General features: G+C 45.7%; 3 protein-coding genes across 4 annotated transcripts; 2 read left to right on the forward strand and 1 right to left on the reverse strand.

Moving 5' to 3' along the window:
- Positions 1 to 198: 198 nt before the first annotated feature.
- Positions 199 to 6503, forward strand: LOC100123959 (protein trapped in endoderm-1). The gene is made up of 4 exons (XM_001607694.6): positions 199 to 377; positions 2115 to 2311; positions 3878 to 4124; positions 4336 to 6503. The coding sequence occupies exons 2-4, from the start codon at positions 2182 to 2184 to the stop codon at positions 5009 to 5011; spliced, it is 1053 nt and encodes a 350-aa protein (XP_001607744.2). The 5' UTR covers positions 199 to 377; positions 2115 to 2181; the 3' UTR covers positions 5012 to 6503.
- On the reverse strand, positions 5696 to 10031 carry LOC100677925 (putative tyrosine-protein kinase Wsck). 2 transcript variants are annotated; one of them, XM_008204866.3, is made up of 8 exons: positions 9836 to 10031; positions 9332 to 9635; positions 9110 to 9264; positions 8418 to 9043; positions 7839 to 8344; positions 7455 to 7762; positions 7062 to 7369; positions 5696 to 6979 (listed from the first exon to the last, which is right to left on the reverse strand). In XM_008204866.3, exons 1-8 carry the CDS (start codon positions 9876 to 9878, stop codon positions 6911 to 6913), a joined length of 2319 nt encoding a protein of 772 aa, XP_008203088.1. In that variant the 5' UTR covers positions 9879 to 10031; the 3' UTR covers positions 5696 to 6910. The 2 variants fall into 2 exon arrangements, with proteins under 2 accessions (XP_008203088.1, XP_003425579.1); XM_003425531.4 differs by having other exon boundaries at positions 9332 to 10031.
- A 993-nt stretch (positions 10032 to 11024) lies between these two features.
- LOC103315511 (parkin coregulated gene protein homolog) lies at positions 11025 to 12698 on the forward strand. Its single transcript, XM_008204869.4, has 4 exons — positions 11025 to 11749; positions 11815 to 12169; positions 12256 to 12405; positions 12468 to 12698. Exons 1-4 carry the CDS (start codon positions 11645 to 11647, stop codon positions 12626 to 12628), a joined length of 771 nt encoding a protein of 256 aa, XP_008203091.1. The 5' UTR covers positions 11025 to 11644; the 3' UTR covers positions 12629 to 12698.
- Positions 12699 to 12758: the final 60 nt, after the last annotated feature.

A 12758-nucleotide genomic window follows, 5' to 3' on the forward strand; every position in this document is an offset into this window, starting at 1 on the left:
AATTCTAAAATAAAATAAGATTCCCTCCGTAGCAAAACTTTCCGCCCTTCACCACCGCCGTACGCACACTGCAAGTGACTCAGTGTCTTGCCTAAAATCACAAAGTCTGTAAGTAAAACTCGTCGCCGAACGCAGAGCGTCGAGCTCGCGCACACACACACATATATACGTATAAGCGCAGCCGTAGCGAGGCGAGTAGTCGGGGCGAGTCTCGAGAGGCGATAGTCGGCGTGCGACCGCGCGCGAGTCAACAGCGCCGAAGCGGCTGCATCAGTCGTTTGAATATTATTATGTGCAGTTGCGACTGGAAGCATTTCACAGTGACTCGTTGTTTATTCGCCGAGTGCGAAGTTTGTCGCTGTTTGCAGGACACAGTGGTAAATTGTCTTTCGCTATTATACAATCCGGCAAAGTTTTTCATAACAGTGACATAAAGTGCTCGTTTGTTTGCTTGCGCGTAAACCGGCATTAGCTTTTCAAATCGGAGGCTACTCGGATTTCGGATTTTATACGAGCCTCTCTTATAACACCGGTTCAACGTACCCTATAACGATTTTACCAAAGCGTACACGATTTAAATTCAAATCGAGTGAGCGCCACATTCGAATAAAGAGAACGAAATCGAATTACGCAAGCGCTCGCGATCGAATTTTCCAATTCGCGCACTAAATAGCGAACGCAATGAAGCGACGATGACGTCCACTTACTACGTCGTCTTTGGAAGGAAAAGAGACAGCGAAAAATTGCCGCGCGCGTAGTCGTTATCTTTCTCCTCGAGCCGAGCGCGCTTGCACGATTTTCACAGAGAATAAGAGACAGTGTAATCAAAAGAGCTTCGTTTTTCAAATTCTACGCTCGGTTAATTAATTAGATTGAAAGCGTTTTTGCGCTGCTTTCGCGTAAAAAAAACAAAGGCCGCTCTCCGCGTTAATAAGGAATATTGGCTTTTTAATTACCTACGTTTACGCTGATGAGTGTGTCCTTTGTAAAAGCATGCGCGATGCGCGAGAGTTAAAATAGAGGCTCTTTATATCTTGACGAGGACACTTATCGGCTCGAGATCGAGAGATAATTTTCAGTTTCGCGCTCTGCGCACTGCGCTCCTCAAAACTCTACGAAAAAAAAAAGCTTCTATATATCCGTCATTTCGAACGGACGTTTCCGCGATCCTTTTTTGCTCGGCTAGCGTCAGAGCAGCGGTGCGTCGGAAAACACTATTTGCACACGCGATAATAGAGATTCGAAAGAGGTTCGTCTAATACTTCCCGTCGTCTCGCGGACACAAGCCGGCAAAAATCTGCCGGCCAGATGTAGTCCGCGAAATGCAGTCGTTCCCACGCATGTATAGCTGTATACAGTATCGTGTTTGTAACGTGACACAACTTTTAGCATATTTTTATACGCCGATTTATTAGAATATTTTCTAGTCCTCCGCCAGGGAATCGACGACGATCGAAGGTATAGAGTGAATCGTCTTCCCGCTCGTTTTTTTTTTTTCTTCGTCTCTTATTTTTAAAAAAAAGAGCGCGAACGCGTGACAAGTAAATCCCTCCTTTATCTCCTCGTACACACACACACACACACACACAATGTCTATTTTGGCTACAACATGTATATACAAACGAGTATAGCGGATGAGACTCGGGATGAGTCGAGAGGGCGAAGCTTCTTTTATTTTGTACTGCACGTTCATTCCTGAAAATTTCGGGCTTGCTAATGCGGAAGATTAAGGGCTTTTTTTTTTTTTTTAAGTATAGAGGTAATTATAAACGATATCAACAATTATAGAACGAGGACCTCCTTATAACTCCCCATATCGCTCTCGAGCGACGCGCATGAACTCGAGAGGCTTATACGCGGCATCGAAAATAGTGCCCGGTTATTACGGTCGGCTCTCACTTTCTCTCTCTCTCTCTCTCTCTCTATCCGGTTGTTTTGTTTCCTCGCGGTGCACTGCACCGAAAATAGGCTCCGATTCTCGAATCTCACTGGAGGTGACGATTATAATGCCGCCGCGCGGAATCGTCTGGATCACCCTCGACGCGACTCGACCGATGATACGATTGACAAGTTATTTTATTCTCTGTCTATTTTTTTTTTTTTTTTTTTTTCAGGCACAATGTCGGAAAGGTGAGGCAACAAGAATTTCAAGAATATAAACAAACGAACGAAAAACTAAAGATGGATCACCGGACGGGTAACGACACGATCCTCCTAGTCCAGGCGACGGATCACCCGATCCAATTCCCTCGGTCGGTGACGATTTTCGCCGCCGCCTGTGCCATACTCTTCAGCATCGTCGGCGTCGTCGGTAAGCCTTTTAGACAGATCCTATAACCATCAAAATTGTACGATCAAATCTGCGCGTGAACTGTAGCGATAAATTCGATCAAAAGCCCATAAATCATCGGGCCTGTACATGTCAATTAGCCAGACGCCGTATGCTATATACATATTAAGATGCTCAGGGATGTGGTATATGTGATAGATTAGATATAGACCTTCTATTTTAACGTGTCAGCCACTTGCGCGTTTCGTGAATTACATCTGCTGTCGCTCTCGAGATTCTCTCCTGATTCGGTATAAACGTTTGCTTTTAAATAATTGCACTCGCGTCGAATATTGCGATGAGAGAAAAATAAACGACGCAGCCACAAATCAGCGCATCTGGAGCATCTCACACACACACACACGCACACACACGCACGACGCGTCGAGGGCAATTAAAAAGACAAGAAGAAGAAGGGGGACGGAGAGCCGAAGAAGAATTGATATCTCGCGTCTTATGCGCTGCGATGAAGTCACAATTAAAGTACATACACGAGGCGATGTGAGGAGGCGTTAACGAGCTTAATGAGATTCCGCGCGATGGAAAAAATGCCATAGAGTTCTCTGATGTGTGACTCAAGCGCTATCTAGCCATTGGGCTTTGTTTTTTATATTCCTTTTCGGCGGCGTCTCACTGATTTCGACGGCGGCGCGTGAAGAATTTCATAAGTTTATATTAGAGAAAATTAGGATATCCGTGGAAGCCAACTTTCATTGAATCTAATTGCCGCTTCCTAAATACAACACGCTGTACCAGCATATACCACCGAAATTTGAATATCAAGAAAACGGTTTTTTCGCTTCGCTTATCCCTCTTTTCCCTCGATATACCCAGCCGCCGCGAAATTGAAACAAATCAGTCCGGCTAATTGCCTCCTGTAATAAATTACGCGCCACTTCACTCACCGACATTAAGAGAGAGAGAGAGAGAGAGACACTCGACTTTCCCATCTCCGGAGAGCAATTGGCGAGAATTATTCCGTCGATGCCCTCGCGCGCGTGCTTTTCCAGCGGCCGTTTAACCTTTGCGCCCGACGCTTAATTCGCTATATGCGGATTTCGCTTTGGGAAAAGCGAGATGAGAAGAGAAAAATACGTACAGAGTCACCGACGATAGAGGGTTCGTCATCCGCGCGCGAGATGAGAAGAGGCGTGACGAATTTACGCCGGTCTAATAGTCGTCGTCGTCGTCGTCGTCGTCGTCGTCGATGACACGCGTGGGAGGATGTATTAGGCGTCGTCGCGCTCCCTTTGAAAAAACATCGGAGCTCGAAATTCAGTTGGAATATAGAGGCGGTATTGAAATTCTGGCGCGGGCTGATAAGGCGAGTTATAATGGCTTGCTTTAGATACTTTGCGAAATAATGTAAAACTATATAAATTATAAAGAGGAGACAAAAGTCCCCAGAATTTCTGTTTACGTATAGCGTTTCAAAACACGAGCCCGATCAGAGAATCTTTCACGAGAAGCTGCATAAAGAGGCACTTTGATGCAGCTCTTGACTTTTTGTCCCTTTTATTAATAAGCGCACGATTCTCCCTCTGGCAGGCAACCTCGTAACAGTGATAGCCTTGTTGCGGTACGCCCGGTTGAGGCGGCACGCCACGACGGCTTTCGTAATAAGCCTCAGCGTCTCGGACCTGATCTTCGCCGCCGTCAACCTGCCGCTCACCGCCAGCCGATACCTCAACGAGGCCTGGGTCCTGGGCGAGACTCTGTGCCAGGTATTCCCGCTCTTTTTCTACGGCAACGTTGCTGTCTCGCTGCTCAGCATGGTCGCCATCACCATTAATAGGTCAGTATACCGTAAAAATATACGGAGTAAATTCCAAGCTTCGTTTTTTTTTTCTCGAGTGCGTTAGATTTTTGCTTCTTATCTCTCCTTCTCTCGAGTGAATCATCGGGACAAGTCGACTCTTTGACCCTTCTTCTCAAGTGCGCTCCGGAGCACTTGACGTCGGTCGTAAATTTCATCGATGACTCACACGCGCGACTGTCTGTTCCAGGTACGTCTTGATCTCACGAGCGGAGATCTACGCGCAGATCTACACCCGTCGAGGGATCACCCTCATGCTCATCGCCATCTGGACGCTGAGCTTCTCCCTCCTGATCCCGCCTCTCCTGGGAGTCTGGGGCACCTTGGGACTGGACCCGGCGACGTTCTCCTGCACGATCCTTAAGAAGGACGGCAAGAGTCCGAAGAAACTGCTGTTCGTCGTGGGCTTCCTCGTTCCCTGTCTCGTCATCATCGTCTCGTACCTCTGCATCTACTGGAAGGTCCGCACCAGTCGCAAGAACCTCGAGGCGCACACCGGTGGAGCTAGACGCAAAAAGACGGGCTTTCAGCGCAGGGAAGACTCGAGGGTCACCAGGCTCATGCTCACGATATTCCTCTGCTTCCTCCTGTGCTTTCTGCCTCTCATGCTGGCCAACGTCATCGACGACCAGATTAAGATCCCAGTCCTCCACGTGGTGGCGTCCCTTTTAGCCTGGGCGTCCTCGGTCGTCAATCCCTTCATCTACGCCGGAACGAACAAACTGTACCGCGAGGCGTACAGGCAGTTGCTTTGTTGCGGCTCGAAGAAGAGCAAGAACGGGAAAATCGATGGTCCCATCAACGGCGGCGGCCAGGGCAGAGCCATTCACTCGCACTCCAGCAAGATGTCTTCGCAGCCCACTTGAGTTTCCGGGAACGCATCTTCTGCGACGATCATCTGCAAAGAGTTGTCAAGTTAAGCTCTCTGCATCGAAGCGTGACACGCTATGTATAGGCTTTTTACACTCACCTTTTTTGTCATCCGCGCGTGTACGAAGAAGCGGCTCGAAACGAAGCAATTGGAGCTTTCTCAGTAGAGTCGAGAGGATCGGGCTCGATCGCTTGATTGAAACAATTAGGACTTGTTGCGGGGAAATTTCGCTCCGCTGCTGATCGACTTTAGTCATTCCAAAAGACGATGTAGTGTGCTTTTTACGCGCTGCGCCTGAATTTCGGACTCGCGGGATAATACGTGCGCTTGTGTACGTATGCATATGTGTGCGCGCGTGTGTGTGTGAGAGAGGGATCACGAGTCATTGCTTTCGTAGTAGCTTCAGCGGCGACGAGTTTTTACCTACTGTTAGACTTTTTTTACACTTTTGATACTAGCTGACTCACCAGGTCGTTGTAAAAATAGTTATGGTCGCTCGTGTAAATTTTTTTAGTTCTTAAGCTGACTTTCTATCTAGATGTGTCAAAGTTTTAGTATATTGTTACTTGTGTACGTATTTATTACCTCTGAAAACTCAGTCAATTAACCAAGGTGTCACTTTATGCCAAAGTATAAACCCGGTTGAGAATCATCGGATCAAAGATGAGAAGGAACTTTGTTTTTACGAATAATAATGTAAATTTTAATGCATTAATTAATTGTACGTGTAAACAGAAATATTTCACATTAGTAGTTTGTATCAATTCACCATAGGTGAACGACGATTACATCGTTATTTACACATGTGAGAGTAAAAATACATTGGTTCTGATAAGTGCTTTGATCTATTTACAAATTCAAAGGCTTTCTTGACGCGTGTCTACGACAGTTCTTCTTTCGATCTTTGTATCCAACGCCAAAGCTCAAATGTAATTGTACTATTTGTTCTGCGCATGAATTGTGGTACGATTGATCTATGATAATAATTCATCTATTGTAAATCACTGATATTTTTCTATTTTGTACTTTCGTGGCTCCGTCGGATGTATATGTATAATTGCGTGACAAAGTCACCGAAAGTTTTTAATGATCATTAAGGCATCGATGATACTAATCGATCTAAAATACAGAGATTATATTTCTTAATGCACATTGATTTCACTCATTATTTGTCCCTTCAAGTTTAAAATTGTAGTTCAACAGCAAAGTCTCGATTGGCGAAAAATACTGTCGATGCTTCATTAGGAAACGTGATCATTATTAGTCGATAATTGTCAAGTATAAAAATTTGTAGCTATTTTGAATATTTTTAAAAAGATAGCAGAAGCTGCCGTATTGTACAAATGCATCGTTAATATCTACGAATAGTTTTGGTTATCCAAAAGAATAACATTGCCTAACAGTACGTCTTTCGAAATATAAATCAGTCTATGAATATTTCTTCTTCAAATTTGATCTGCAGTAAAACTTAAAATTAAAATAAAAAATCAAACATAAATATGCTATAAAAAATTCCTACGATAGGTTATTTGTATAAAAATGGACGGAAACGTCATCGAAAGTTTCCTTTCGTCGCGTTTGCTGAGATTCTTCGATTTTCTTAATAAAAAGGTGACCTTTAAAAGAGTCCCCATGATGATATTATAAAACCTCAAAAATGAGGTTGATGCACGATAAAAACAAAAAAGTATAAAATGTTTAAAAAAAAAAAATTCGTGGCAAAACTTATCTCATTTGGGTCACAATCTGACTTGGTAACTAAGACAAAGTTTTGCCCTTCGTAAAAACGAATACCTTAAAATAAAGTGCAAATGCTATTGAAGAGCTGTTTCATACGATTGCCTTGAGTTTTTCTTAAGTACTGAGTTGTTGGTGTGGAAGCAGAGATGTGAATTCAGTTTAATTCCAATTCCGGCCTGTACGGTTCAGTTATCGAGGTGATGGGAACCATCGACAGCGTATCCTAGAAAAATAATACGAAAGTTGAGTTAATGATGAATTAATCGATAATATAACGAATGTATAAAACAAAAATCGAGCATTACCAGACGGACGAGCTCGTCAAAGGTGGGTCTCTCTTCGGGATCGACGAGCCAGCAGGAGCTCATGACCTCGTGGATGGGGTCGGGTACGTCTCTGAGTTGCTCGAGTCTGTAGCCCTGAGTCAGGGCTTCCTCAACGTCGCTATCCATTTCCAAGTTGGAGTAAGGCGTACCACCCATGCTGAACATCTCCCAGAGCAATACACCAAATGCCCATACCACTCCCGGATTGTGTTTCTTCTGATTGTCGAAGCACTCGATCGCCGTCCAGCGCGCATACTTTACGTCTTCCAGCGCGTATTTTGATATGCCTGTACACAAAGAGGAAACATTCAAATGAATATTCACTCTGCTCATTACTGATATTAACGAAGATAAAGGAAATGCGACGCTTACCATGTCCCATCAGTTTGGGCGACCAGTCGTTGGTGAGACCAACGCTTCTGGCGCAAACGCGGGTGTGAAGGATCTTGAGACTCTCGAGATGGCGTAGAGCGTCAGCCACGCAGGCAGCGATCCGCAGGATTTGCTCGTGATGGAAGTGTTCTCCGGATCTGGCGGCTAGAAGCCTCATTTTGAGACTCTGTGGTGGCATCTCCAACGCGACAAAAAGTGTGTCGGGTGTCTCGCAGTTACCCACCAAACTAGCCAGATACTTGGAAGTTCCTGCTTTTATGCAAACGTCCAGCTCGCGCAGCATTTTCCTATTTTTCATACAAATTATTGATCAGTTTTCTTTCAATAGAGTAATATCGATTAAATATACGCTTTCCAAGTTACCTCTTCTCTGAACCTTTCAGCAGCGTGTCCGATATCTTATGAACCGACACCGCAACGGGAATCGCGTCTCTTTGAACCGTACCCATGTGCACGCTGCCGAAGCGACCGTGACGAACGGGATTCGGATCGAAATTCAAAAAGTTCCTCGGTATGCTCCACACTTTGCTCTTCAAGTCTTGGTAGTGATTGGCTCTTTCCGGCACATCCTCGGGAATGTAGCCCATGTTGTCGACCTCGTACAATGGTCCCTGGAGCGTCAGCTCTTGCTGCTCCGGCAAACGTCTCATGCGAACGTTTTGGAATCTCTTGCGTAGCATCACGAAAATTAGCACCGACGTCAAAAGCAAAAGGCCAAGTAGTACGATTAAAACCCAGAGTATGATATTGGCGGCACTGGCAGTGTTGTCTTGGCTATTGCGGATTTGTATTTTGTGGGTACCCGTCGTCAAGTCTGAATAGGCGTACTGCACTTCTCGACCAACCCTAGACTCGAGAGCGACTCCGATCTGAGAAGAGAGATCAGCATTAAACGATTGACTCGATATTTATTGATAAAAATTTCCATCCTTAACAACTTACCTGGGGTTGGCCGTTCTCTTTGTTCAATGGAGCGTTATAATATCCGCCAATCATCCTTCCATCGCCTACCTCGAAGCGTTTGTATTCGGCATAATTTGAAACCTCAAACTTTCCGGTAAAATAGTAGCCTAAACCTTCTCTGGCTGCTCTGTCAACATTTTCATAGGTAATGTTGCTTCCAGTAGGAGGAACTGTCCCAGGTTGTACAACAACCACGTAGTAGTAACTCAGAGGTCCGTTTTCACTGCTGCCTTGTGGTATCTCAATGGTGATGGTCTTCTCACTCGTGTCTAGAATCTTAGGTGCGCTTGGCTTGTTGGGTGGGCCAATCTGAGTGTAGTCTATCGTGTAAGCAGGATCACTGGATCCCTGGGCATTGGATGCAAAGATGCTGATATTGTACTTGGTGCCAGGATGCAAGCCCAGTATGGTTGTTTTATTGGAAAATTCACCCTGCACTTCTGAATCTATAGGTGGCAGTGGGTAGGATGCTGATGATTCTAAAGCAGTAGCTTTCAAAGTATAAGAAACTATTTTTCCATTGGGTATGTCTGGAGGTTGCCAAATGACTTCCAACGAGTCCTGCTTGTAATTGTCGATGGACACTCTTCTGGGAGGACTGGGTCCTGCAACGATTGATAAAGTTTAGTACACTTCTAATGCTTGATCAGACCAACCAAATCAGTATTTACCTTTTTGCCCAGTAGAGTATACGTTGATGGCTTCGTCGGATCCACAAAATACAGAGGGATCCTCAATGCACGGCGTTTTGCAACTGTCAGATGGACCAAATTTCCCGTACTGACTGCCGCAGTAGCACTGATGACCATTCATCAAACCAGAAAAGCTACGCAAAGCAAATTGAATTAAAAAATTACAATCACCTTCATTAAAATGATTCCAGCTCTACTCACACGTAGTATCGAGCCTTGCACTCCCTGACGCATTCGGCAGGTGAATTGACCCTCTTGGCCACAAGCACAGGCAGGTCGGGTTCCAGAGAGGTGCTCTTGAAGCATCCTATGCTCTGCTGCCCTGCCACAATGCCCAACCACCCAAAAGCCAGTATCCACATCAGCATCATCTTGTCCTGGCACTGCACTGTGTCACACCTGAAAGGCGCGTATACGCTCAGCGCATCGTCGTCGCCGACTAATCGAGGCGTGTGTACGAGGAAGTGCAACGAAATTCTCGTCTGAGTCAGCAAGTGGCAGCAAGCTTCAGTTTTGAAAATGACAACAACGACAGGTTAGGTAAGGTTAGGACGCGCCACTTCATTCCACTTGCATTCGCTTGCAGTGTATATAGTATACAAAATATAGAGCGATATCGCGTTGGAATAAGCGGAGGACACTTCGTATCTCAAGGCACGTCGTCGCCAGTTTTTGTTTATTCTATAAGGACATGTAAATATCAACCTGAATGTATATATACACAGGGCGCGGTTACGCGCGCTATCATCGCGCTGACGCGACTGTGCGAGCCGCTGCATTTCCCCTTCCTTCCCCCCTTCGTATATAGGTTGTTAAACCGATTTCTCGCTGTCTCTCTCTCTCTCTCTCTTTTTCCCGCGTGGCTCGCTCTGCAGGACTCTTTTCTCGCGATGCAGCTGCGGTGAGTATATACTGTTGACTATACCTATATATACATCTGTGTGTGGAGCGCACAGAGAAAGGAATGTAGGATTCCTGGGATTCTTGATATAGGTATACGTGTGTATTATTGTATTGTATGGCAATATCACGGGATATCGATGCATCGAGGCGTTGGCTATAGAAATCGCGTGTAAAAGTGGAACTTCTTTTTTCTTACATCGACGACTGATGATAAATAATGGCTTTCATGCGATGGAGCTCATGAATAAATTCACCCTTAAACGCGCGGATTCGAAGGAATCGCGAAAAATCGCGCTGTTTCCCCCAAAGAAATCAATCACTGCGGAGTCGAATGAATGATCAAGTCGTATATAGGCTAATTCTTGATAAGCGTCGATTATATATAGTAAGAGATTATACGGAAAACGTCGACATTCTCATGGTTGCGTGACGATAGAGATGTTTCTCTCGACGATACTACTACGTTTTTTTCGGTTGTGATTTGCATATCGCTGAAAATCTGACATCGAGCCTCAAAACGACTTCTATTTCCGAAAACTGCATACACGCAATGTAATAATAAGAATAATATCCGAGAATATGTGGGTCGAGTGTGTGTATATATATATGTGTGTATAATCGCACTGCGCCACAAGAGAGAGACTCTCTCGAAATTAAAGTAAAATTGGCCTAGCTGCATTTACAGCTCTCGAAAACGAATATGTGTGCTAGGATAGAGAGAAAGAGAGACACACGAGGTCGCGCGATGATAATTTCCATAGGGGGTCATTAATATGAAAAGCTCGGCTCGGCCGATAAGATCTCCCGGGACGAATTAATTTAACGATTAATCCGACGTATGGTAATGAGCGTATAGCCACTTTTTTTTTTCAACTAAGTGTGTATAATACAGTAGCGCGGTGTGCATAAGCTGCTACTCTGGGGGGGGGGTCGATCTTTTACTCGGCTATTATGCATATCGATTGAGGTCCGTAGGAGGTGGGTTTTTTTTTTTTTCACGCATCCTTGCCCCTTAGCTGTCGTCATCGGGGGCTGGGCTGTAAGGAACGACGACCTTGCTCGCAGCGCTAATAGGGGGCTTTTCGATTAGGAAAATCGTTTGGGTTATTGAATAAGCGCTTTTCGGAGTATTAATGTGAAATTTTGGCAGTTTTTTTGCTATTTTGAAATATTTTAGATTAGCGTGTTCGAATCCACCTGAAAATAGGCGCGAATAATGTAGCGCAAATCAAAGCGATACAAAGCAAATCAATCGTATACCCCCCAACATATACCTATAGTTTTATCAATGAAATCTCCATTCCTCGCATACCGATAGACACCCATATATATATATATATATATATACCTATACATACCTACACTGACTCCGCGGAGCCATCAGCGTCTATAGGTTGCCAGGCAACTCAACAACCGGCCTGCGCTTCCCGCAGTGTATCGTCCCCCCCGAGTATATATACACATCGTCGCGAGATATAAGTATTCCAGGAAAAAAAAGAAAACAAAGCAACAATGCTGGAGTAGAGCCTCGTCGCGACTGCTGCATGCAGCAGTCGCGCGCCGACGATAGCTCGAGAGATAATAAGCTTCGGCTGAAGACTATACACGGACATGGTCAACCAGAGCGAGTTCTGGGCCGAGGTGCGTAGGGGGACGCCTAACGAGGCACACAAGAAGCCGAGAGTCGTGCCCGCGTTCACCATCCAGGCGCTTCAGGTGAGTGCAGAAATTCTATAACCTACCGTTTAGCGCAGAGATAAATTAATAACCTCCTTAACCAGGAGAACACGGTGGTAGCCAAGCCCCCTAAATGCGGGCTCTTCGACGAGCGACCCCCTAAATCGTCGACCTTCCGTCGGTACTACGAGCGCGGAGTCTTCCCGGTCGCTCTGGAGACCAGTGGCGGTGGTCTCTCCGGTTCCGAGGGCCAGTCTCAACAGCAGCAGCAGAGGGTCGCTTGGAAGGTCGGTTTGGACAAGCTGGACTACCACTTTTATCTACCGCTGTTCTTCGACGGGCTCACCGAGGCTCGACCCCCTTACAGCTTTCTCGTCGAGCAGGCCATAACTGATATGCTTCAGGCTGGTAGCGTCAAGGTTTTGCCGGTGTTGCCACAGCTCGTCAAACCGATCAAGAGTAAGTTGCTGCTTTTTACGTTTATGATACATTTCCGGTGGTAAACAGCCTGGTTAACGAGACGTACATGTATATTCTTTGTTCAGAGGCTCTGGACACCAAGATCCCGGAGATCATCTGCAGAACCCTGCGAGTCCTCCAGCGACTGGTCCGCTGTGGCAACTGCATCGGCGAGGCTCTAGTCCCCTATTTCCGTCAGATCCTGCCGGTCCTCAACCTGCTCAAGGATCGAAACGGTGATTAACCTAAAAATCATCGACTTTACAAAGCCACGTCCAAATAACACGAAAAATTTCAGTCAACTGCGGCGAGGGAATAGACTACTCCCAGCAGCGTGGCGAGAACGTAGCCGACCTGATCCAGGAGACCCTCGAGGTCCTCGAGCAGTACGGCGGCGAGGACTCGTTCATCAACATCAAGTACATCGTGCCCACTTACGAGTCCTGCATGAAAAATTAGACGGAAATGTACATAACGACTCGTAGAGAGAGAGAGAGAAATTGCCTCAATAAAGACTAGCAGATCTCTATACCGGCGCTTCTACTGTCTCCCTCCCTACTCCCAACGCCCCATCGCTGTATCGAAAGAA

This window comes from Nasonia vitripennis, chromosome 1 (genome assembly GCF_009193385.2).
Source record: "Nasonia vitripennis strain AsymCx chromosome 1, Nvit_psr_1.1, whole genome shotgun sequence".
Classification (NCBI taxonomy): Eukaryota; Metazoa; Arthropoda; class Insecta; order Hymenoptera; family Pteromalidae; genus Nasonia; species Nasonia vitripennis.